This window comes from Bactrocera dorsalis, unplaced genomic scaffold (genome assembly GCF_023373825.1).
Source record: "Bactrocera dorsalis isolate Fly_Bdor unplaced genomic scaffold, ASM2337382v1 BdCtg017, whole genome shotgun sequence".
Classification (NCBI taxonomy): Eukaryota; Metazoa; Arthropoda; class Insecta; order Diptera; family Tephritidae; genus Bactrocera; species Bactrocera dorsalis.
In genome coordinates this window covers 161353-187777 of record NW_026038068.1, presented here as the reverse complement: position 1 = coordinate 187777, position 26425 = coordinate 161353, and the positions used below count along the sequence as shown (strand labels likewise).

At 35.5% G+C, this 26425-nt stretch overlaps 1 protein-coding gene across 4 annotated transcripts; it reads right to left on the bottom strand.

Moving 5' to 3' along the window:
- LOC105227070 (organic cation transporter protein) lies at positions 1 to 25787 on the bottom strand. Of its 4 annotated transcripts, none has more exons than XM_011206238.4 (4): positions 25627 to 25787; positions 24970 to 25099; positions 1409 to 2031; positions 1 to 1341 (listed from the first exon to the last, which is right to left on the bottom strand). In XM_011206238.4, the coding sequence occupies exons 2-4, from the start codon at positions 25010 to 25012 to the stop codon at positions 355 to 357; spliced, it is 1653 nt and encodes a 550-aa protein (XP_011204540.1). In that variant the 5' UTR covers positions 25013 to 25099; positions 25627 to 25787; the 3' UTR covers positions 1 to 354. The 4 variants fall into 4 exon arrangements, with proteins under 4 accessions (XP_011204540.1, XP_049317211.1, XP_011204542.1 ...); XM_049461254.1 differs by having other exon boundaries at positions 25580 to 25735; XM_011206240.4 differs by having other exon boundaries at positions 25366 to 25657.
- Between the last annotated feature and the right edge of the window lie 638 nt (positions 25788 to 26425).

The following is a 26425-nucleotide window of genomic DNA, read 5'->3' as shown; positions in this document are numbered from 1 at the left end:
TTTGTTAATTTGTTTTTATTGTTTTATTTTACAGTTTTATCAAAATTAATAATATATGCGAAATATTACAGTTTTGTTCGTATCTAACGGGAATGTGTGCTATATTTAACTGCTTAGAAAACATCGTCATAAAATATTCTCTCCAACGATATTATTTCTTCTTCGAACTTCGTAACTCGTAAAGGATGTGGGTGTAAGTTCAACACTAAGCCGAGGTAACAATTTAAAAAACAATTTACTACTTATTTAATAAGTAATAACAATAAAAATATACGATTTGGAAATAACATACATAAGTAGATATGTATAACAAAAACTCTGAATATCAGTGGAAGGCGATTGTGTAGATTTCTGCTATTTCTGTATCGTTTTCAGTGGCACCATCTGTTCGGGGTCTTCCGGGTAACTACTGGCTCTTCTGGGCTTACGACCCGCGCATTGTGTGAACCATGTGTCACCCTTGCCAAAGTTCTCGCCATCTTCTAATGACTCGGGCATAGGTTGGTTCATTGTCTCCGGCAGGAACATAACCCAAAAACCAGAAATGAGTGAAATAATACCGAAGACAACGGCAGGAATTTTCGGATCAAATGAATCGAGTAGCGTGATTAGTGGCGTAAGGGCACCGGAGAAACGCGCGCACATCGAACCCAGACCCATCGCAGAGTTACGCACAACAGTGGGAAACAGCTCGGCTGAATAGTTGTAGATCACAGCAAAGGAACCGGCAATAAATAGTTTACCCATCATAACGATACCCGTCGACGTGTTACTACCTTGTGCAATAAATGCAGTTACAATGCAACATAGACCGCCAGCAATCATAAGCGTGCTGGTAATGGGACGGCGGCCCAAACGATCTAGTACCACCATAATTGTAAAGTAGCTGGGGAACTCTACGAGACCCATAACGAAGAGTATGAGGAAGGGATTGCCATACAATTTGCCAGCGCTGAGTGAAAGCCCGTAATAGACAAGTGAGTTGGCAAACCAACAAAGGCAAACATTAAGTGTCTTCATACGTAGATTGGGTGTACTGAAAAGACCACCCAAGCCGGCGGAGGGCTTCTCCTCCGCTGCTGTCTGTTGCTTGGATTTCTGTACATAGTAATTTTTATCCACCGGTATGCCAGAGCCGTTAATGCGTAAACCTCTGATAACAATATCAACTGCCTCCTCGGCACGTCCCTGCATCCATAACCAACGTGGCGATTCGTCTAACCACCACCAATGGCCGATGAAGAGCAGACCGTGTAGACCATAAATTATTTGCAGCAGCTGACGATCCTTGATGAGCGCACCCCAACCGGCTACCAACATGATGCCACCGGCGAAGACAGTCTGTAAATGTTAATTTTAGGCGTGTTTTAGACTAGAGGAAGCATGAACACTATATTATGATACGCACCTGGAATGTAATGCCGCAAACAGTACGTTTACTGGCGCCCACCAGTTCCATGGTGAGTACGAAGCCACATATGTATGAGCCCGCCGAGCCGAATAGGCCCAAGAAGAAACGCGCTGCCATAAATGAAAAATACTCCGGTATGAAAGCCACTGCGACACCAATGATCAACTGCAGTAGCGCCGACCAACAGAATACGGTTTTACGTCCAATTTTATCGGCTAGTCCACCCAAAGTTACAGCACCGGTGAATACGCCCAACATTAGAACAGTTTGTGCCACAGAACCGAGCCATCGGCGATCACATACTAAATTCCAATCAATAGCGCGTGTATCCTGATAATATGTACGATCATATACATACGAGGTACATGCGACCGTATTATTTTGCGCATCGTACATATGACAGTTATCCAACTCGCCAGTGGGTTTCAATGGTATCGCGGCGAGTATGTCCGAGGAGTTCCAAGGTGTGAAAGAGTAACTGCTATTATCGACGCCCTCGATGAAACAACGATGTTCCGGCACTGCGGCTATGGTAACTAGCGAGAGCAAATGCAGACCAGCTGTTAGGCCAGAGAGCACTTGTAGAAAGAATTGTATAGCCTGGTAGCGTCCAAACTCGCCTGGAAATTAAAAAAGTTGATAGTGGATAAATCTTATATTATTTGGAAATGCTAATTAAAATGTATGAATATAAATGCGGTAAAAGAACTATCAGGGTATCCTACCCCCGAAACATATAGAACCGATATAATTTCAATAGTTTGAAAATTCAGCCTAAATGGCGAAATCTGTTCAAATAAATTGAGGTGATCGACTTGGCAGGGGTCTGAAATATGGTTGTCTGTAGTACTAGATTCAGCAGAAGAAAATTCATCAAGCTGATAGCCGGATCGGAAAGTTCAAAACCAGATCAATAATGTTGTGACATACGAATGATGTGTCCCCATTGTCCTTGACGTAGGTACGCTCCACCGACTCGGACCACTATATTGTTTGCAGCCAAGATACGCACTCACCTCTGTGCAGCAAAAAACGCACGTCAACAAACACAAGGAAGGTTCGACGTCGAGAAGCTACAATAACAACCGACAGCTAAACGATATTTTATTCGACATGCACTCTTGCACTCAGAATGCACTCCTTAGCAACTCGGTATAAAGGAACTGTGCGTCAGAATTTCAAGCTTCTTAAGTACAGCTGCAACTGAAACCACTGGTTTTTCGGAAAGTTCGAAAGACAGCTGGTAGGATGAGGAATAACGTGTCGCAATAGAGAGAAACGGACGGCCTACATCGCAATGTTGCGATCGACCACAATACGAGCGGATAGATAGCGGGAGTTGAAGAGGGAAGTGAGATGCATTTGCAGACAAAAAAGAAAGAAGCCTTAATACGGGAGTATGAAGAACTTGAAAAGCTGGCGAACCCGATGATCCATCTGATGAGTCTGAGCTTTGCGGAAGATTTATGGTCCAGAATATCAAGAGACAGCGGCTACGCCGGCTACGTCATGTTGTCCGGATGGAAGAGAACATTTCAGCGTTGAAAGTTTTCGATTCAGTACCCGCCGGTAGAAGCAGAAGAAGAGTGAGATCTCCACTGCGTTTGAGAAATCAGGTGGAGAAAGTCAGGGTTGCACTTGGTATCTCGAATTGGCGCCAAATAGCGAAAAGAAGAAACGACTGACGCGCTGTTGTTAACTCTGCTATAACCAAGAGGTGTCTACGCCATTTAATCATTTTCAAACAATTGAAAGGAAGGTTGACGAATTTATTACTGCCCTTCAGTCTCTAGCCGTACGCTTAGTTAGCTGGCGTGTTAAGAAAGTCTCAGTCAGTCAAATAACACTGTGAGACCTTCCACTGAGTCCTTAGTGACTCATAAAGAGTATTTCTGTTCAACTTGGTCGTCAGTCAATTTGTGTGGAACAAACCGTACAAACACCTTTCGTAAGCCCAAATGTTTGGTCATGCGATAAATCGGTGTTTTGGAGATGTTCAATTCCGTTTCCATGAATTTCAATGATGATTTCGATGGAATTTCCGTTGATCACGGACCACTTTGAAACCACGTTGGAGCCACTCGTGCACTCTGCTACGGTATAGGCAATCATCGCCATGAGCTTGTTTCATCTATTGAAACGTTTCGGTAAAAGCTTTACCAATTTTAAAACAAAACCATTTCGCACCGATAACACAAACATACTGACCTTAAAACGCATTAACTTCACTTTCAATCAATGAAATGTCATGAAATTCTCACTGGACAATCGATAAAGAAAGCAGATTCTAAAGTACCAGTCATATAGAAGGCGCCACCAGATGGCGCTGGATTCAAAAAGTCCTGTTTACTTTTAAATGCATCTTGTAGATATAGATATTTATCTATCAACATCTCTTGTGGATCGTCCCAACAAATAATACAGCTCTACAAAAAAATATCTTTTCATGTTGCGTTGGCTATCTTTATAAATTTTGTTGGTTTCAATGGTCTAGATTACGAATTTCTTAAATAAGAGATTGAATGTGCTCTCGAATTTTTAATAATTATATTTCTTGCATTTCGATCACTTATCGGCACTCTCAAGCTCCTTACCGAAAATAAGCAAAAAATTATGCAGTCGCCTAAGTGCCCTGTTTAACTTAATGAAAATGTCTTATGAAATTCTCTGAAATCAGTTCAATCGAAAGTTAGTTTATCAAAATGAATTTAAATAGTATTGAATACGTGATCAATTCAGGAATGATAAAACAATTTTTCAAAACATTGGACGTTGAAAGATTTCTTCTTAGTTACATTTATAAACAATTTCGGAAGCTTGGTATGGAAAAGTGGATTACGAGTATTTGTTAGTTCTCAAAATATGCTGACAAACTGAGAACAAGTATCAGTGTCAAGTTAGACTACATCCGCCAGCATCTGGATAAAATCGCTATTTTTATAAGTACTTGATCCGATCCGCTCGTTCAGTTTATATTGTGGCTTTATGGTAAAGTGGTCCGATATCGGTGGTTCCGACCTAAGTACATGGTTCGCGTATACATAGACAGACAGACGGATGATGCACATCGCTAAATCGACTCAGCTTGGCATGTTGGTCATTTAAAAAGGGTGTCTCAAAATTAGATTGGAATTAATTACAAAATAACGCAAGATTTTAAATTGCCACCATTTATATAGTAAAGTGTTGGCAACTCTAAAACAAAAGAATACCGACCGCTGACAGCTTACGCTTAGTAAAAATGGATTATTGAACAATATTTCAAAAATTATGAAAGTTCGGCGACCGCAGTTCGAAAATTTCATATAAAATATGGTAATTGAAATGGCCGCAAATTTAAATTTTGCCTTAATTTTGGGACCCCTCGTATACATACATATTTTATAGGGCCTTTCCTTCTAGCTGTAACAACCGTCATGGCAACATAATGTACTATGTTCAGGGTATGATAAAAACGTTGAGTTAGTGTCATTTATTTGAAAATTGGCGAACTTTGTTACAAATGTATTGCATGCTTTTAGGCGTCATTGTGAAAATTTAGTAAAGTTGTTACTATATTAATTGGAAACACAGTGGAGTCTATCTTAATGAAATTTTACTGAAGAATCTGCGAGTTCCCAGCAAAGAAAAACAAAAAAATTAAGAAAATCGAAAAAATTTCAGTTACGAAAATAATTACAATTTAACACTGCCTATTTAAAGTTTACGCGTAGTCAGTATTACAAATCATGCTTGCTTGACAATACTTTCCAAATGTGTAAATATACCGCAATGTACCTTTGAATCCACCTTTTAATGGATACCAACTACTTATTCATTACTAATGCGCGCTTCATCTAAACTAATGCTTTAATTTAACTCTCTGTTCCAGTGATATAAATGGTTATGCAAATATCTACATACATATATAGCATAAAGTTATTCAGCCATAGTGATTGTCAACCATAATGTATAATTCATGATAATTACATATCTACGCTTATGTGGGAAGCTCTCCTTCAAAATTTCTTACTTAAGCATTATTATGTCTCTAGGTCTAAGCGAATATTAAATTGTGATGAATTCAGCAACTCGCATTCACTACGCAGCTTAACTAACTGTTTACTATTGTAATGCAAAAAAATAATATATTTATATACATACATACATATATAGTTAGGTATTTTGTCTAACCAGTTATTGATTTTCCATTCACTTAAGTATACCGCTAATGTGGTTAACTTCAAATTTGCATTGGAAAAAATTATTATTTGTGGTTACGGTTAGTTTGCAATGAAGTGGGCTTAATTTAAAATATTTCAGTAATTCTGCCAGTATATGATATTAAATACGTGTATATAGATTCGTATATAGAGAGTGCGAAAAATAATCATTATACGATTTAACGAGTCCCTATGTATCATTTCATCATTGAAAGACTTACGTCTGAACAACGATTTCAAATTATTCAGTTTTGTTACGAAATTTCATGTTCTGTAAAGAATGTCTTCGCGCACTTTGCTCAACTTATGGTCGACATAACCGGCGCCCTACGCAGCAACTCGTACTGAGGCTATGGGACGGCATCAAAAATTGGACTCAACGGATGGACCATCTGAGACGTAGCCGCGGGCCAACATATGAAAGAGATAATCTTCAAAAGATAAATGCCAATTTTCGAATACTAATTAACATTCCCCATTAAATTTTAATTTTCTGTGTTTTTCTTTAAAAATTAGAGAACCTTTAAATGGATCACCCTGTATATCTTATATATATCAAGAAGACTATTATGAGGTTAGCGAGTATAAAAAAATTTTATTAAAATACGTACTATGCAATATTTTTTCTGTTTCGCTCGCACTTAGCTCATTGTTTCTGATTAAAAAGTGAAGAAGTAATTATTATTTTTCAATCAGTCTTCATTCGCTTTACCTTTGAATCGTTGCGAATTCAACAAATGACTGGTATAACTCCAATAAACTGCCATAATCAATATAAAGTGGTTATGCCACTTTAAAGAGGTACTCAACATACTCTCTCATTGCTTTCACTTGCAATTTTTTTTTATAAGAGAGCGCTGCTCTGGCTCAACAAGCAGAAAAGTGGCGTATGGCAGACGACTGTCTGTTAGTCTTTTATAGTACATACATACATATATTTCAATATCTTTATTAAAATTGTGTTTATCAAATGCAAACAATTATAATGTTGAGCACTTAATAGTTGAACTAAATTTGTATTTGCTTTTCCAACCGATTTGTGATTTTATTGTATTTATGAGAGTGTAAACAAGCTAAATAGCGCATAAAAATGCAACGAAAACGCTGGCTAAGCCATGTTGTTCGCATGGAAGATGATGCTCCAGTGAAACACATGACATGGGACCCTTAGGTGGACAACGGAAGTAAGGGCGTGTAGGCCCAATGGATGGATCAAGTGCATAGCGACTTGGCTGCACTTGGGATGTACCACTGACGTGAACTCGCAAAGGTTAGAGGCAACTGACGAAACTTCGTGTTCTCGTCTCAGACCGGCTTATGGTTGTACTCGTAGTGCCATAGAAGAAGAAGTACGCCAATATTTTGAGGCAATAATATTACATCTTGTTTTTCAAGGATAACACGCGATATGGAGCAGAAGCTCGAACGAATATCTGGCAGTGATTATATTATATTACAATTATTGGAATTTAAGCTTTATCAGTTTTAATTTTATTATTATATCATCTTAATTTCACACTAATATTAATATATTATATATTTTACTGAAATATTGTAAAAACTTGTATCTGTGAAACGATTCCACTTCCCACAGTGAAGCTCATCACCACTATCTCTTTTATTATTTTATGCAAATAATTCATGATACTGAAAGTACACAACATTCTCTAGTAATATAATAAATCAATGACCTTGTGCATAATTCTAATTGCCGTTACTCGTGTAAATTGAGTAAATGGCCTCGAAATTAAATTATAAAAATTTAATTACGCCTTTCAACAAATACGATTGTAACTCTTATAGCGTACAACCATGCCATAAGTGTTTACATGTGTATGCACATACGTATATGTTAATATTATACATTATATAAATACAATACATAGACACAGCTTTGGCTAAAACGCTGGTTTGTTAAGCTTGACATACTTAGTTGTGGCGAAATCGCTAACTTTAAGGTATTAACTACTATTCGAACTGCAATGTTTCATTAACAGACTGATAATACATATGCATATACATATACGTTTTCATATTAGGATGGGTAAAAAAACGAATATCTTTTCGCTGGGTACATTGGAAAATTGGTAGACAGACACCTATACGAAAGTTTCAAACAGTATGAGCTCATAATTATAATGGTAAGTACCAAGCAAGAAACAAATATTCTTTTTCTGAACTGCTCTGAGTATAAGTAAAAATATGTAAATTTAAAGAAAATAATGTACTAACTAAATAACTAGTTCAACACTAATATCGTATCATAGTACCATCATAATCATTGAGCATAAGCTTGGTTGCTGAGCCGTGTTTGAGGGGTTGCATGGTTTTACGGATTTAAAAAAAATTAATTTTTTATTGTGTTCTTAAATGCTACAACACTTCTAGAATATTTTCCTTAGTTAATCCGAGTAATAGTTTCGGAGATACAGTCTTGAGAACTGCGCCGTCTTTAAACGCGATTTTCTCAAAACTGTATTTTTGAAGTCGGTTGGCAAGATTTTTCGAAAACTACTCAACCGATCTTCATAAAATTTTGAACAGTTCTTTGAGATACTATTCTTAAAGGCTTGGAAGAAGGATTTTTTCGATAATAACTGTTTAAAAAAATATCACGAAATTTTCATTTTTTTGTAAAAATGTCTCCGGAAAATCCAATTTACAGGTTTTTTCTTTCGTCCAAGTTCTAAGTTAAAGTTTTAAATAAAATTCGTATTTTTTTCACTTCAGATGATCTTGAAAGGAGTTATCTTGCCAACGAGGGCGCCGAGTTTAAAATATTTTTCTTCCAAAAATTTCAGAATTTCTTGGTTAATATTATATGTTTGTAACAATAATAAATTCTAATAAAATATTTAATTTTTTATGTGAGAATAAATGTTGAAAAACGCTCTTTTTATCCGAGGAAACCCCTTGTCTAATGGGTCAGGTATAAATCCAGTCTTTCATGCGTGGCTGTTCGCTATTTTATTAGTGGATCAGGTTTGCCACCTTTGCTGACTCATTTTTTATACTTCCCTCGATTGTCTTTAACCAATATTTGGCGCCGATGGCTGATATTATCTACTCCTTCGATATCAACGGGCGGCATAATAAGTAATACTTTGCAGCGTCGGTTGATATAGTTCAGATAACAATTATTACTCGTATTACATAAATTCGATGCAATATGTTTATGGATCTACCATACAATTTAACATCTACAGCCAAGGTCCATATTGGAGGCGCATAAAATGTTACTACTTTGCGATAAGAGGAGACCGGCGGGAAAGCACGTCTCTATTTGTTTACAATAACATTGTCAACGCGTTATAGATCTAATATGCTTTACGCCAGGTGTTCCTTAAATTTGAGTCAAATATTACATTGAGATACTTCAATTGTTTCGTATATACATATTTATTTATAAGTACATATGTTACTTACAAATAAACGGCTCTACATTCCAAAACGGAGACCTCTATAATGCATAAAACTATTAAGCAGTAACTACGATTTTTAAAAAGACCGATTTTCTATCAAACGACCCAAAAGGGTTCGTTGAATTTATAGATCTCTCCTGGCTAATTGAAAGCGAACAATATATTTCAAGTACTTGAAATGCAGAAAAGATTTTGGCACTGCCTTTAATAAATAGAATCACAATTCTGAAGTTGAAGCAGCTTAGAATAAAATTCAGGAAAATCTAGACCTCAAAAATTCTATCGAGAGTAACTAGCCACCGCATGTCTAATATTTGCTTAGTTATATGAAGAATTCTCTACAACTGTCATCCACAAAAATCGAATTTTGAAATCCACAATTTAATTTTCCAATACATAAATGTACATATACTATATATATCAAGAAGATAACTGTGTTGGGACATATTAAACGCAATTTATTTACGCTTATTATGGTAATATTTCAAAATGACAATTTGTGTGTCAACATATTAATAAACAATGATTTTTCAATTATTGAGACCACAGCAATTCAGTCCACGTACAATATTTTTAGCTGTCTTCACTTCTCAATTGTCTGTCGAATGAAAAGAAGCTCAATGATTAAATACTAAAACAAATGGAACCATAGAATTTAGCAATAGTTGCAGCAATGCCGTTATTTGACGTCGATTGTCCGTCACTGATGACTGTGGTAATTGAGTGCGTAAATTAAACAAGATTGCTTACAGACACACATTCTAAAATGCAGATAAATATGTAGGCATATGGAAAAAAATATTCGATACACTTACAACGCCCATAAATTGGGCCAATCATTGTAAATTAGATGACCATTTCAGAACAATTAAAACAAGTGACAGAAGCCACTTGCACTAATTGACTCTTACATACATACATTATTACATAATGATCGCTGAATGTAGACATACTTACATGCAGAAGTATGTGTTCGAAAAATAACATGTGATCCAATTTGACGAACTCATTCAGGAAAATAATCAGAAACGGATTAGAAAAGATTTCATTCTCCCAGGCTAGCACAATCGCATTTGACAGTTGTCCCGCCAATATGCCAAGTCCACAATATCGAAGAAAATGAAAAACAACAAGGTGTTAGGAAGAGGACAGTTGGATGAAAAAGTAAGAGGCGATTAGAATGTGTGTGCCGTAAAATGGATGCATACAAAGGCCGTGACATCCATGTCCAGGGTGTAAAAGAGAAAAGCAAAAATAGACGTTACTCGGCTAGCAGCAGTCATAAATTACAACAACTGTATTGGTGGAATGGACTTGTGCGACAGACTAATCGCTTACTATCGAACTGCAATGCGAACAAGAAAGTGGACAGTAAGAACATTTTGCCAATTTCTTAATTTGGTTGTCGCAAATTTTTGGATAAATTTTGGATACAGCCGCTGTGGCATCGAAAAAGATGTCCAACGAAAAGCCAAGTTAGGCTTACTCTAATACCAACTGAATCTGGTCTAAGCGAGGATGAAGTACAGCAGTGCAACGGTCCAACCTAACATCTTGGCTCCTGGTTACAAAACCCGTCCCAGCGCCAGTACTACGAGAAGATCCAGCTCGACTTCCAAAAGCGATGCACAGCGGGCTACTGAATTGCCAGTAATAGTTACACTTATACATCTTTTGTGAAGAGAAAGCTCTGCTCACACACATGTCAAACATGGCAAGCAGCGATGTAGCGAATCGAAGGCGGCTTTGGCGTGTTCAAAACGAACCGCCTTGACTTTAGCGACATTTTTAATTGAATATTAGCAAATTAAACAATTCAATTGTACTTATTAATTAATTTGACTCAAAGTTTCTATTCGCATGTGTATATTATATTGTATATGTACGTACATAAGTACAAGTATTTATATACTCGTATTACGTGCTAAGCTTTTATGTATACAATATGTATATTTACTAACTTTGGCACTAATAAGTCTATGATTCAGATATGAGCGCGTGCCAACATTCAAATAAATTTATGAATGAAGCCGTTTTTAATTATATTTCTAGTCTCGTCTTCCGCAGATTTGTTAATTGTTTTAATTAAATATTTCCTATTTAGAATTTAAAAAATAAATATAACTTAAAATTGTTACATATTTAAAATATTTTTGACCCACGAAAGATATGTTCAAACCAGTGGAACAAAATACTTGCTTTTCAGGCCTTTATCCTCTGGAAATTAAATTGTGCTATGCAGGCCGAAGTTGCAAGAAGTTATGTTTGTACCCGTATATACATATATATACTGTATGCTATAAGTGAGTCGTATCAATTAATATAAAAAAAATTAATTTCTCGCAAAAACCCTTTAGTCAAAATATTTTTTTTTAGGTTGGTATGACTGTGCCTTATGTGTCATTAAAAAAATTATTAGTGTTTAGTGCATTCGGCAATTTTTACGATGAGTGAAGTTCCATTAAATTTTGTGTGCGGCATCACATTTAAGGTTCCGAAATGTTCAGAAGGTTGGAGAAAGTCTTCGGTGATAATTTTGATTGCTACAAATTATTCGGAGAGGGTCGAGAACGCGGTGATGATGAACCACGTCCAGAACGGCCATCAACATCAACTGATGATCATCGACGATCAACAGTCAGAAATCTTTCTGGTTCTGGATTGGTTCGAAAATCACTAATTTTTTTCAAAAAAACAGAATGTCATGAAACGTATTATTACTGGCGTTCGCGTAAAGCTATTCGTAGAAGGAGGCTGGAATTATGGTCCGACCACTTCGACCGTGTGACTTTTGGCTATTCTGCAAGATCCATCTACCGCTCCGGGTAACCGTTTTGAGTCAATTGAAGACATTAAACGTGGTCCGCTAATTGAGGTACCTCCAAACCATTTAATAGAAGTTCAGATAAAAAGATTTAATTGACAAATTTAACTGTCAGTTCAAACAAGCTATTAATATAGTTCTTTACTATTCTTACTTGAATTGAGTATTTGTACTTTTCTAATTTATTTATAATCGATAAATTCCACAGTCATTGGTCTGGGTGTCTAAATATTAATCAAACCTCAACTATTCTCCGAAGCAATTACGAAAGGTCAGTTTCCTATAGCATGCCGCTACTGCAGTTAACAGTATTATCAATAAATACCGTTGCTATCAAATCGATTTATCAGTATCTATATACAATCGCCATTTAATCAATAACAAATATGAAAATGTTTGTATAGATTTTGTGTGCCACTAGAATGTCAAAGTAAAGCGCGTTAATGACTGTCAACAAAGGCTACCGCTTAATCCCGTTTGACTTATAATTACGGAATACACTGATTCCATACTATTTGCTGAGAGGTATGTACATACTTAGTTCATTTGTATTCGCTTATTTAACAGTAAGCTAAGATTTAGTCATATAATCACATAAGTACAATGATATATAATATATGTTGATAACTATAGCTCATACAGACTTATCGTACTATATGTACTTTTGTTGGTGCACTTAAGTATCTGTATCACAGTTAGTCGAGAAGTATTATTTTGGTTTTAAAAACTCAGACGAAATATATTTACGAGCGTATATGTATGTGTGTACAAATGAAGCATACAGTAAAAACATATATATGTACATATGTAAAAGTTGTACTTCAACACCGTGATATTTACATTACCGATTAGACAAAGGTACAGATATCGCATCTATATATAGTACATACATATGCAAACAGATAATAGAATTTTAAGTGTTACGCCAACAGCTGTTGTTAACTAGCAAATATTTTAGCTGGAACATACAATCGTGCTAAGTAATCTAGATTGAGTTAATGTATATTTGAGAAAGTATTTTTATAGGGTGCGAAGGAAAGGTTCGACGTCGAGAAGCAATCACAACAGACAGCCGAACGATTTTCTACTCGACTTGCACCCATGCTCTCAGAGAGCACTCGTCAGCAAATCGGTATAAGGGAACTACATACAGCTGCAAATGAAACCATTGGTTTTCGGAAAAGGCAAAAGAATAGTTGAAGAACCTCGCAACGTTACAATCGACGACTACACGTGCGGGATCGGATAGAGACCGAGAGCTGAAGAGAGAAGCGAAGCGTATTTGCAGACAAAAAAGTGAAGAGCTTGACAAGCTAGTAGACAGGGGTAATGCTCGAAAATTCTAAAAAACGATGCGGCGACTAACAGAAGGTTGCAAGACCGGAGGATACTCTTGTAGAAACCCCAGAGGAGATCTAGTGGCTGATGCCCAAAGAATACTAAAATTATTTAGAGAAAACTTCTCCAACCTGCTGAATGGCAGTGAAAGTATAACGCCAGGAGAAGGCGAACCCGATTCCCCAATCGATGATAATGGAGCAGAAGTTCCATTGTCCGACCATGAAGAAGTTCAAATAGCAATTAGCCGTCTGAAGAAGCTAGGTTTTCTTTTTATTACAAGGCCGTAAATGTGCTCAAGTGTTTCCGATATTTATGTGTACTTAAAATAATTAAGTTTTTCGAAAATGTGTCTTTGATCACGTTTTTCAAAACAGCTAGCTGTAAAAAATACTACTCTCTTTACCACTATTGTTCAAATCATATTAGTAAACATGGGCAATTGCCACAATATAAAATCTAAGTAATGAACTCAATAAAAAAGAATAAAGAAAAAATATGGAGTAAAGACTCAATCAAGACTGATCTCAAATTATAATAAAATATTCAATAGACTTCAAAGAAACTCGGAACATACAAGGTGCGTTCCAAAGAAAACAGGACTTAAAAAAAAAGCACAACAAATGGTTTTTACGGCAAAATCAATTTATTTTATTCAAATAGTTTCCTTCTGAAACAGACATACAGCTTTTTGCACGGTCCAAAAGCATTTCGAAAGAGTGTTTTAGCTCATTGGCCGGTATGGCCGCCAGTATGACGGTGCAAGCTTTTTGAATGGCCTCTACGGCTGCATAACGCTTTCCTTTCATGGGCAAATGCCTTTTTCGAAAAGGAAGAAGTCGCACGGTGCCATATCAGCTGAATACGGGGAGTGGTTAATGGTTAAAATGTGATTTTTGGTCAAATAATCGGTCACAAGATGTCCTTTGAATGTTGTTCACTTCCAAACGATGAAATGTCATGAAATTTCCACTGGACAATCGATAAAGATAGCAGATTCTAACGCACCAATCATATAGATGGCGCCCTATATGGTACTTACATATATTCTGATCTTCAAAAACATTTAATCCCGAGGAATACATCAAAGAAAAAAAGACTCATGAGAAACCCAGAAAAGTTGCTATGTACACTTGATCACAATGATTTCCGGTATAAATGATTGTTTGTGGGTAAATATAAAGTTCTTCGAGTCATCTATTCAAAAGCTATGTAAATAGACCAGAGCATGAAAGAAGCTGTGGTACGTAGTTATAGTCCACGGACTCCAAGTACCAGATGTTTCATAATCTCCTTTTTGATAACGAATCTGTAGTCTAGAAAGAAGTTAGACAGTCAACGACAATTTGAGATCCCATTAACTGGTTTGATGTATGAAAAACGGTAAAAGTCAAAAACATATCGACAATAGAACGTAATAAAACTTGAAATTCAAAGTCAAGTTTATGTAATATTACAATAATAAAATGATTTGAAAACTCTATACCTAAATATAGCGAAAGTTGCACGCACAACACATAATATATAATATATACAGTACATAGACCCATCGCTCAACAACAATTTAAAGCCCACACTTGTATTTTTTAGCCGTGAGTGTTTTAGCAATGAGATTAATTAATTAAAATTGCAAATCAATTAAAAGGGTTAAATAAGGGGTTCGAATTCATTAGATGGCATACATATACTAAGTTTAACAAGTACATACATACATACTCGTATGAATGTGCATATATATAAGTAAGGAAATGATAAGCTTTACATGTATACACAGTACATATCACGGGTTATCACGGAAACCTACTAAGTTCGCTTTTTTTAACTTTTTCCACAAGGTTGTTGAACAAACTGAATACTATAATCCTATCTCATAAGATTACACCCAAGGAAAAAAATCAGATGTTAAGTTTATTGTTCTCTGTTCTTTTTAAAAAATTCCTAGGATAATTCAAAAAACTTGTGACTTACAAAGTTGTAAACAAATTATATACCTGCTTATAATATTGGGTATTCGAAAAAGTCTTTTCTTATTTCTAATCAATCTTCAACTAATTTGTTTTTATAATTATAATAATAAATAAATAAAGAAATACATATGTACCAATTTGGTCGACCTCACCTTTCCAACTCTATGCAAGTATTATACGACATAATGCGATTGGTCTATAGATCACTTTTCATACAGAGAAATATAAATCAATGACTAAATTCAGCAAGATTTTAAAAGTTCCAAGAAACACTTTCACTATTTATGCTTAACATGATATATAATTGTGATCACTTATATCATCGTGACGAGCTGAATCGCTTTAGCTAAATCCTCTCTCTATTTATTTGCCCGTCTGTATATACGAGTATGTACGCGGATTGGTCCCTCAGTTCTTGAGACACACGTCCTTTTCTCTCCAAGAAGCCAAGATGCATTTATCGGAACCACAGATGTTAGACTGCTATAACATATAGCTGCCATACAAACTGAACTATCAGAATTAAATGCTTGTGTGTTTTAATTTGAGGAGATTAATTACAAGCTGAGTTATAACTAAGACTCTTCTCCGGTTAGAGATCCCCTTCTTCAGTGAACTTTTTAAGCATTCATTGAGTTTTCAAAAGCTTGCCTAAGTATTTTATTCCTAACAGCGTTTAATGTGTTAAAGCATTCGGATCGCTCAGCTGAGGCAAGAAAATTTTGGATCCCTCGTTTATTTTGTTTTAGATAGCACCGGTTCCAAGGGGAAGGTTCATGTAAAGATGATACCGAATATTGTCCCAGTAGCCAATGTAAATGAATTTCGATTTACTTTTCCTTACCAACAGAATAAATTGGTAAAGTTATGCCATCTTTGAGGGCTCTAGACTAGCTTAACTCTTCAATATTGACTTGTGTCGACAATTGTGTACTAGATAAAATGGAATTAAACCCAAATTTACGAGTTATATATGTAGTAAGTTTAATGTTCTAATAATACGATCGGTGAACCCGCATGCCTAATATTTCAAGCTTAATTTATATATTTATATTACCAGTTAGCATTATTAAATACTTTTCAATAAATGCATTTGTAAATAATTAATTCTCGAGTGTGCTGCATCCGAGCGCTGTTCTCGACATGTGTTGAACAAATTAACTGTTTAAAGTTTCGTAGCATTCGCATTCCAGTTTTATGGCTTCGTTTATGGTTTCAGAATGTTTAATTACTTTTTAACTGGCTAAACGGGTTTTTTACGGTCACGTTGCCAGCTTTTCGCATAATTTCCAGGTAATAGGGGATTTCTATTGTCACTCATTTAATTGGTGATTATTTGTTAGAAATCTATGTGTTTCAAAATAATTCATAAAAAAAGCTAGAATTGGAATATTGTAAATAAAATTGAGGGACTTCATTCCTGAAATCATGCTATTATTAATTTATAACTCTTTCAACTCAAATGCCCTCCTAACCTCATTAGTGATACGATGAACGCTGAACAAGTACCGTGTTTTTCACGAAAGCCGAAATGATTATTTGAAATAGTTTCGTATTCGTGGAGAAAAGGAGATATTTTGGACAGCAATACCTACTTTTTCAAAAAGCTTTGAGTGAACGGGTAACGGCTAATTGGTCGATATGATGACGGCAGCGTTGCGTCTTTTCTCGGTTTGATTATCATGATAATCTGCGAGTTTTTGCATGTTTTTGTAAATTAACCAAGCTTTAGATTGACGTTGAAAAGTTGTGATAAAAAATTTAAAGCAATATTTGGTATATCTATTAGCACTTGCGGTGTTATGTGGTCGTTACCAGGTGACTTTTTCATTCAATGTTTTGGTTATGACTTTTATCTCAGATGGAGTTGCATACACTTCGGGGACATTCCTCAGTACATTGTTGGGCAGATATGGAATAGAAAAATTGTTCATTGCCATGAGTGGTTGAAATTTTGGCAAGGATGATCGCCAAAACAGTTTTTTTCTTCAGAACAGGCCCAAACACCTGTGCGGGGAAAACATTGTGACTTTCTTTGAGAAGAATTCAGCGTCAAAGTAGAAATAAACCTTTTTAAGTGCTTTTCGTAATTGGTTCTCAGCAACCTTCAATTTTAATTTGGATGATGGCTATGATGTTGCTTCAGTAGCCGCTGTTGAGAGCAATCCGTTGAATAAGTTAATATTGTACTCTATATCCATTTGAAATATAACGTCAGCCTTTTTCTAAAAAAAATTTTGTTACAAACATACACTATTGACAAAAAAAAAATTTTAAATTTTTGAAAAAAAAATATTTTAAACTCAGCCATTGCGACGCCATTTCAAAAAAGATGCGCCCGCCTTGGCACGATAACTCCTTACAGCATCATTTAAAGTGAAAAAATATATGTTTTGGTTAAAGCCTTAACTTAGAACTTGGACGAAGGAAAAACACTGAAAATTGAATTTTTTAAATAAGCAATTATTTGAAACATGAGGAGTATTATACTTGTATTAAAAAGTATTTATACTGTTTAATATCATGGTGGAAAATTATATCGATCTTCTAATATCAAATCTTATTAATTTGAAAAAAAAAACAATATACATATAATACTATAGTCAGTTCGAATAGAAAAATTTCACAAAACGATGTAGGCCAATTTTGAGAATCTTGTGAGAACTTCTTTTGCAGTGGCTGCAATGGCATGATGCGCGTGCAGTAAAGCCAGGCCGATCAATCTATCTTGAAGCATGTTCGTCCTCAGGCACGTTTTCATGCGGCGAAGTGTCGAAGAAGAGCGTTCAGAGCTCGCAGTCGTCGCAGGAAGTGTGTGTGCGAAGAAAACTTTCAATTATGGGGTATAGGTCTACATCGCAGTTCTTCAATGTTTCCAACACACTAATGGGTAACATGTTGTCTTTTGACCAGTGTCTCCAATGGCACTGTCAGTGATCAAATTCAGCCTTGAATTTCCCAGAATACAAAATATATTTGAACTCAATATTATTCATTTGATCAGTAACTTTATAGACTAACTAGCGACTTGCGACGAAAAGCAATAAAAATGTTGTTAAAGCCGATATCACAGGCTGTTTTTCCTACAGGGGATGTCCATGTATTTATACTTATTGCTAGAAATCTATTGTTATGAACAGCAGTTTGCATTTCTTATTGCATAGTGCAAAAATAACTTGCAGATGGCTATGTAAATATGTATATGGATATGCAAATGCGCTTATAATACTTTTATTTTAATGCTAGACACATGAAAAACCAATGATGTCGTTCTTCAGACTGCAGTTAAAACAGAATTGAAAACTTGAACATTGGCACATGTAAATATAATTACATATACACATGTACATGTAGGCAGAGAGTTGTAGATATTTATATAAATACTTTGCCACTTATAATAATAAAATTTGAGTACAATGAACTGGGATGTTTAAGTAAATACGGTGAAAATATATGTATATACATACATATGTATATAACTTTGAAACACTTGTATAATTCTTAGCCAATAAAATGCAAGTTTTACAGAATTTAATAAGTAAATGAATGTACAGATAAAGGAGGCTTTATGGATTTATTGAGAGATCACTTCGGTGAGCAAACAATTTCACGTTTTGGGCCGGTCGATAGGCTACCAAGATAGTGTGATATCACACCGTTAGACTTTTTCCTGCGGGGATATGTAAAGCCTAAAGTCTATGCGAACAGTGCGCTTTGATTCAGACTTTGGACAAAAACATCACGCGTGCCTTTCGCCAGTTAGTAGTTGAAATGCTCGAACGAGTCATCGAAAATTGGACTCAACGGATGGACTATCTGAGACGTAGCCGCAGCCAACATTTGAAAGCGATAATCTTCGAAAAATAAATGCCAAAGAATGTTTTTTCAAATGATAATAAACATTGTCCATTAAATTTGAAGTTTTTGGGGTTTTTTTAAGTAGGAAACCTTGAATTGCATCACCCTTTACTGTCAGCAACACAATTTCGGTATAGCGGAACGGTTTTGTTTGCAAGTCTGAAGAATCTAAGAAAGGTCATCTTCAAATATACTTAAGTCTTTCTAGAAGAAAAGCAAGCAACAAATATTCAATAATACAAAACACCTGAGTTCACTTGACAAACGTACCATCTGCAGAAATTGGTGATAAAATCGTTACTAACCTAATTTTAATTGCTACATTTTGGTCGCTCAACAACAAAAAAATATTTGCGGATGCAAAACATTGATAACTACAAATGGATGTTTAATAAGTGTTCTCATATATTTATTACAGATTATCACATTACAGATAAAACACTTCAAACGAAATCATAAGACCTCTTGAGAATTTATAATATATTCGATAGATAAGATCCAATCCTTGAACTAAAATGATGCCAGTCATATATGTACGTATAATACAGAAAATACATAGTGTACAATTAATCTGTTATCAATCGTTTTATGAACGTTCTATATACGAGTATGTATGTATGTCCCTACTATGTCATAAACAGGGTGGTATATTTGGTGTTCTACTTTTAAAAGTAAAATGATAGTAAATTCAATTCAAACAACGTATAACATGTTTTGTTTTTGTTTTATTTTCTTCGTGAAAGAAAATCTTCCTGCTATTTCTGTAGCGCAATTTCACGCCATTGACTGCTCAGGTGGACTACGTAGTAGTCATTCTGTTAATTCAGTTTCCAATGCAATGCAATTCTCCAATGGACGAGTGAAATGATGAAGTCATGTTTCATCTATCGCCACAAAACGATGCAAAAATTATGTTATGTATTGCGTTTGAACCTCTCCAAAAACTGCTCCGAAACATCAACTCGTCGTTGTTTTTGGTGAAAAGAGAGTTCGCGCGACAACCACTTTGCACAGAGCTTTCTCATACCCAAATATTTGTGAATGATATGATATACACGTTCAATTGATATCTTTAGAGTGTCTACTATCTCAAACAACTTTACTTTACGGTTATCCAAACTTATTTATGGGACTTTTTTGATCATAATCTATACCACCCTATATATTTCTGAAAAATGTATGGCCGTCGGTACACTCCTGGCAAAAGTAAAACATATGTATACATACGATAGATCTGTTGCCATGTTCTGGTTATGATAAGCTGTAAATCAACGGGAGGGCAAGTAAATACGAAAACTCGTACAAAAGTCGCGACCACAAACACAATTCTATTGATAAGCCAACTCTGTAGACACACCTTCATACAAATGTATGTACAAACAAAGCATTGAGGCAATACTTTTTTGCAAAAATATTTAATTAAGGCAGGCGTTTTATATACGTATATATATTTACACAAAAACATGCTATTTTAATAAGAACTTTTCCACTGCTCAAAAATATTTGACTGCCTAAAGTAATAATGCTCTTGTCTGACATTTATAAAAGTGGATCAGTTAAGCTGTGTGTTAGAAATTTATGAATGTTTTATAAATACTCGTATTTAGAATTTTAAATTAAATGCGTCATAATTTATGACAACAAACAATTTGATAGACGCTGAGCGAATTTCTCACGCGTGAATGGGAAAGGTGAGAAACTGGCAAAGCATTATAATAGGCCATAATAATAATAATACATGTAAGCTGAACGACAAAACTAAGATAACGGGTGATCTAGTAGAGGTATTTTTTTTCAATAGACTTTTTTTACGGAATATATTGAGAGAACTTTTCGGTGAGCAGATAATTTCACGTTTTGGGCCAGTCGATTGGCCACCAAGATCGTGTGATATCACACCGTTAGTTTTTCACTGTGTGGATATGAAAAATCTAAAGTCTATGCGGACAATCTCGCTTCGATTCAGGCATTAGAATAAAGCATCACTGGTGTCATTCGCCTGTTAGAAGCCGAAGTCCTCGAACGTGTCATTGAAAATTGGGCTCAACGGATAGAGCAACCTAGACGTAGCCGCGGCGAACATTTTAAAAGTGATAATCTTCAAGAAATAAATGCCAAAGAATGTTCTTCCGAATGATAACTAACATTCCCCCGTGTTTTTACTTTAAGAAAGTAGGGAACCTCAAAATGGATCACCCTTTACCTAACAAGCGCAATGATAAATTTAGCAAAAATTATACATATGCATATACATTTTCTTAGTCGAAAGTTTGCGACTCTTAAAATAGCATATTCATAAATTTTATAGATAAAATACTAAGACTAAGGAGTATAAACGATTTCTTAAATAAAAGTGTGGAGCAAAAGTGTAACAGGTAAAAAAATAAGAGAAATATTTTAAAATAAAAAGTGCCAACATTTTATTAGAATTAAAATTTTATGAAAACAAACTAAAGGTTGTCTAGCTTAAAATAGTTTTCTCAACAACAAACAGCAATTTAATTTATAAAAGTAAAAAAGAGGGGCACCAAAAATCGTTAAAGATTTTTCGTGAGATTATGGGTCTAAAACCGATTTCGGAACCGCGATTTTTTAAACGAAAAATTAATACATTTGAAAAAGATTAAAAAATAATACCGTAAACAGGTCTTTTTGGACATGCTTGATCATATGAACTCCGATCCCACATTCATGGAGATCATTCTAACTGTCGATGAGACATGGGATTATGAGTTTGACAAACGAGTCAACAATCATCGGAATGAAGGGAAAAAAACGCGCCGAAACCAAAAAAAAAAAACAAAAACACTCCAAAGCCGCTCAAAAATCAAGGTAATGCTCATTGTTTTTTTCAATATTCGTGTTTTGGTACATCAAGAATTTGTTCTGGAGGGATTGTTAAAAAACAATTCATGGATTTTACACGATGATAATACACCATCGCATCGAGCCACAATTGTGACTTAATACAATGAGTACCATCGATCAACCACCGTATTTACCAGATTTGACAAAATTCGCAATAGGACTGGAAGGCCATCCCAAAAAAGGTTTATAGAAAATCGTTGATATAAGTGTATTACATCTGCTGGGGACTACTTCGAAGGCTACAAAATAAATGTTGATGAATAATTAAATATTTTTTAATTTCTGGGTACTTTTTTTGTCACAATTTCGAGAAGCATTATATAGAAATGGACTTAGAATAGAGATTCGTATATTAATTTATATTCACTTAAGTATTAATTGGGTAATTAGTAAATTCCTCTATCTTATTGGAAGATGCGAACAATTAATTTATCAAATTCTGAATAAATAGCAAAATGCACTTAGTAGTCCTAATTGGGAGTCTAAATGGACATGGAATACTATATTATATATAGTACTTTCTCCAACCGGAAGCGCTATGGGCCAAATGATAACTTTGCTCCCTTTATTTTACTATCTGACAAGCCTATATTTTATGATTTGTAGCAAAAAATGTATGAAGGTTCTGACTTCAGTTAATTTCGTTGAAAAATTTAATGATATTTTACAAAACCAGATCTTGGAGAGTGGCTTATGGAACAAACAACTGGTATAAATTGACATAATTCATTGAAGAGAGAACAATAAGTGATTTACCACTCTATGGAGTAACCCATAGACTAACTTTATTATATAAAAATTTACCAACTTTCTTTTATAAAATAAATAAAATAAAAATTTTTCCGCAAGCGACTAGAGCTCAAACATTTAGCAAACAAAAGGCGACACGGATGGACTATAACAAAATGTGTTTCTAGTTTGATAAAAAATATGTACACATTTCTTGTAAAAACTTATATTTTTTATCAGGTTGGGTATTTCTGCCAACGCACTCTTTTATTGAGAAATCAATGTCAAGTGCCTGAATATTGCTTATTACATACGTTTTAAATGTATGTATGTACATATGTATGTATATTAATTTCTAATACATTGAAGTGGTATTTAATCAACAAAAGCTAGACAAAGTCTTATCAGTAAAATATGTAACTTTTTGGTTTTCTTGTCACTGGGTCCACGCGTTACTTTAATGGAACAAGAATGAAAATGATGTTAATTACCTTGTTTAATTATAATTATTTATTTCATTTTATTATAACAGAAACACAACGCAATTTTTTATAAAGAAATATGATAATTTTCATTATTCTGAACATTAATGAAGCTGAGAAAATAAGAGTTCCAACACTGTGAGGGTTTATTATTTAATAACAACTACAATATATACTTCTTTCGATTTTCAAAGTATGGCGCTTGTTAATAACCGTTAAAGATCTCGACTGCAATTAAATTAGGCTCGACTGGAGAAATAATGCACTTCTCAAGTCATAAAATGTTTGCTCTCAATAGTACCTTAACTTTTCAAATTACTGAGCAAGATGAAATGATACTAATTATGAATCGTAACTTGGTCGGATGAAAGCATGCCTGACGATTGGAACCTAAGTGTGCTCTACCCAATCCACAAAAAGGAGGACCCCACAATCTGCTCCAATTACCGTGGGATAAGTCTCCTTAATATCGCATATAAGGTCTTATCGAGCGTAGTGTGTGAAACACTGAAGCCCATCGTCAACAAACTGATAGGACATTATCAGTGTGGCTTAAGACCTGGAAAATCTACTAACGATATTATTTTTACCATACACCAAATTTTGGAAAAGGCCCATGAAAAGAGGTCCAACACATACCACCTTAAAGCCGCCTTCAACAGTACGGAAAGGTCGTTAAGCCTTTATGCTGCTATGTCTGTCCCTATTGGGTCACTTTGTCAATCTACTGCTGGAGAAAATAAGACGAGCTGCAGAACTATATACAGAAGATACGCCGATGATATTGATGTCATTGGCCTCAACAACCGCACCTTTAATTCTTCTTTCTCCAGACTGGATACGGAACCGAAGCTTATGGGTCTGGTTGTGAACGAGGACAAGACTTCATCAAACAAACATTCAACGCATTTGCGTCTTAGTTAGTACGTCATTGTTGACAGTCATAAGTTTGAAGTCGTAAATAATTTCGCCTAACTTGAAACCGATCAACACAGAATCGCTCTTGCGTACAGGTACTATGTACTTTGGACTGAGTAGGCAATTGAAAAGTAAAGTCATCTCGCCACGAACAAAGCCCAAACTCTACAAGTTACTCATTATTGCCTTCCTGCTATATGTATGTTGCGGAGCCATGGAAAATAACACCATCTGATTAGTCGCCGTTAGAAGTATTGGAGAGAAAAGTTTTGCGGAACATTTATGGTCCTTTGCGCATTAGCAACTGTGAGTACCGCAGTCGAGGGAACGAGCTGTATGAGATATACGACGATATTGACATACTTTAGCGAATCAAGAGACAGCGGCTGCGCTAATTTGTTAGTTTGTTCAGATGGAAGTGAACACTCCAGCTTTGAAGGTTTTCGATTCAGCACTCGCCAGAGGAAGCAGAGGAAGAGGAAGACCTCCATTCGGTTCGAGATATCAAGTGATGAAGGCCCTGGCTGCACTTGGTAGCTCGAACTGGAGACAAATAGAACTTGAGAGCTATAGAACTTTTTGTCTGACAATATGACAAATACCATAAGTACGGTAAATTACTCAAAGATTCGGAAACATATGTACATATGTATATTTTTGGTGTTTGTTGGGTATTCAAAAATACATATTCGTATTTCACTTCGCCTGCCATCGTTTCGGTTAGGCTTTTGTATATGCTTACATACATAAACGAGTATGTAGGCAAATGTACATATTTATGTACATATTTGTAAAATTTTATTAACTGATAACATTTTATACATATGTATATGATTATTTATTCATGCTTATTGTTGTTGTTTTATAATTTCAGTTTGATTTTTAAAATCGTTGGTATGGTTGCTTATATACAACGTGGCAGCTATAGACTTTAGAATCCCTATACTCACCAAGTTTAGCCATTAGGTCTTCAAGAACGTAATCCACCGCCATTTTTTTAGGTTATGTTATTAATTTCAATTTAAAAATATTAAATAAATTTTTGCATGCTCAGCACCTTGAACTTTAACAGCAGAGACGCTATATTTTTGATGAAAAATTATGTAGAAAACTTAATAATAAACAAAATAAAAAAAAATGTGCACTAAGAAACAAAACGATAATCACTAAATATAATAAAAATATATTTGTATACTATTTTATTTATTTTTGTTTGAAGTCAGCGTGAAAACGCGTTTAATGATTTTTTGTTTTACTACACATAAATGCTTTCTCAAAACAAATTAATGCACATGAAAAAAAATAAATTAATTAATTGTTTTTCACTGACAAATCAGCAAACGCACTTTCGCAAATACAAAACTTGTCCAACCACTTTTGCTAACAACGAACAATTTTGCAAACAAAATATAAAAGAAAAATTCAAATTTTATACGACTTTAATGGCACTAAGCGTTAATGATGCAACATAACTGTGAAATATGTCTGCAACATTTTTATTTCTATTTTTTATACATTTTGCAAATTTATTTTATTTTTTTCGAAACCATTTCACCATACACAGAGCGTTCACAGAAAATTTGCAAGTTTAGTACATGAATACCGACCACAATGAGTCGAGCGCGCGTGTGCGATCCACTGCTGCACGCGGTACACAAACAGCCAACACGAAGCGCCACAGACTTGAGTACACGCCACCGGTCAGCGCCACAATGAAACTGCGTGCGCGCAGCGACACCGTTAAGAGTTAAACCCAACACACAGTGAGCGCTGTGCGACGGCGGCAGCATAAAGTCATTTCAGCGTGGCGCGCAGCGTCAACACACAGTTTACCAGCCTACAACATTTTGCCAACATCACGGCGGCCGTGTGTTAGTGTGCGTTTGAACTGAAAACTAATAATCGCGCTGCAAAATACTCACGCGACAATAGCGCGCTGCGCGTCCGCAGTTATGGAGTGCAAAAAGCCACAACGCGCACTTCAAAACCGACAGCCGAAAGTATGCGCGTCGGCAATTATCAGCTTGATGTCGTTGTTTTAGCGCTCTCTGTGCTGCTCCATACAGTTGCAAATTCTTCCGTTACACACTCGTAGCTGCTGTTGGATGCGCGCTTATCTGCCGGCTCACCATATTATGGCAGCATCGCTCACACAAACACGTGCGCGCGCTCAATATTAGCGGTGTCAATGACGTCATTACGAGGTGTTAGGAGCGCTGTTTTATTAACACTATCGCGCTCGAAATACTAAATTTGCTGGGCGCGCGCTAACTGTTGATTGCCGCTTATTGCCGCCAATGTTGAACGAGCCGGTTATCACCACTTGTGTAATTAATAAGTTTTGTTTATAACACAACACGTGGTAGTGAACAGGGTAACTCTAAGTCACATGATTACATGGAAAGC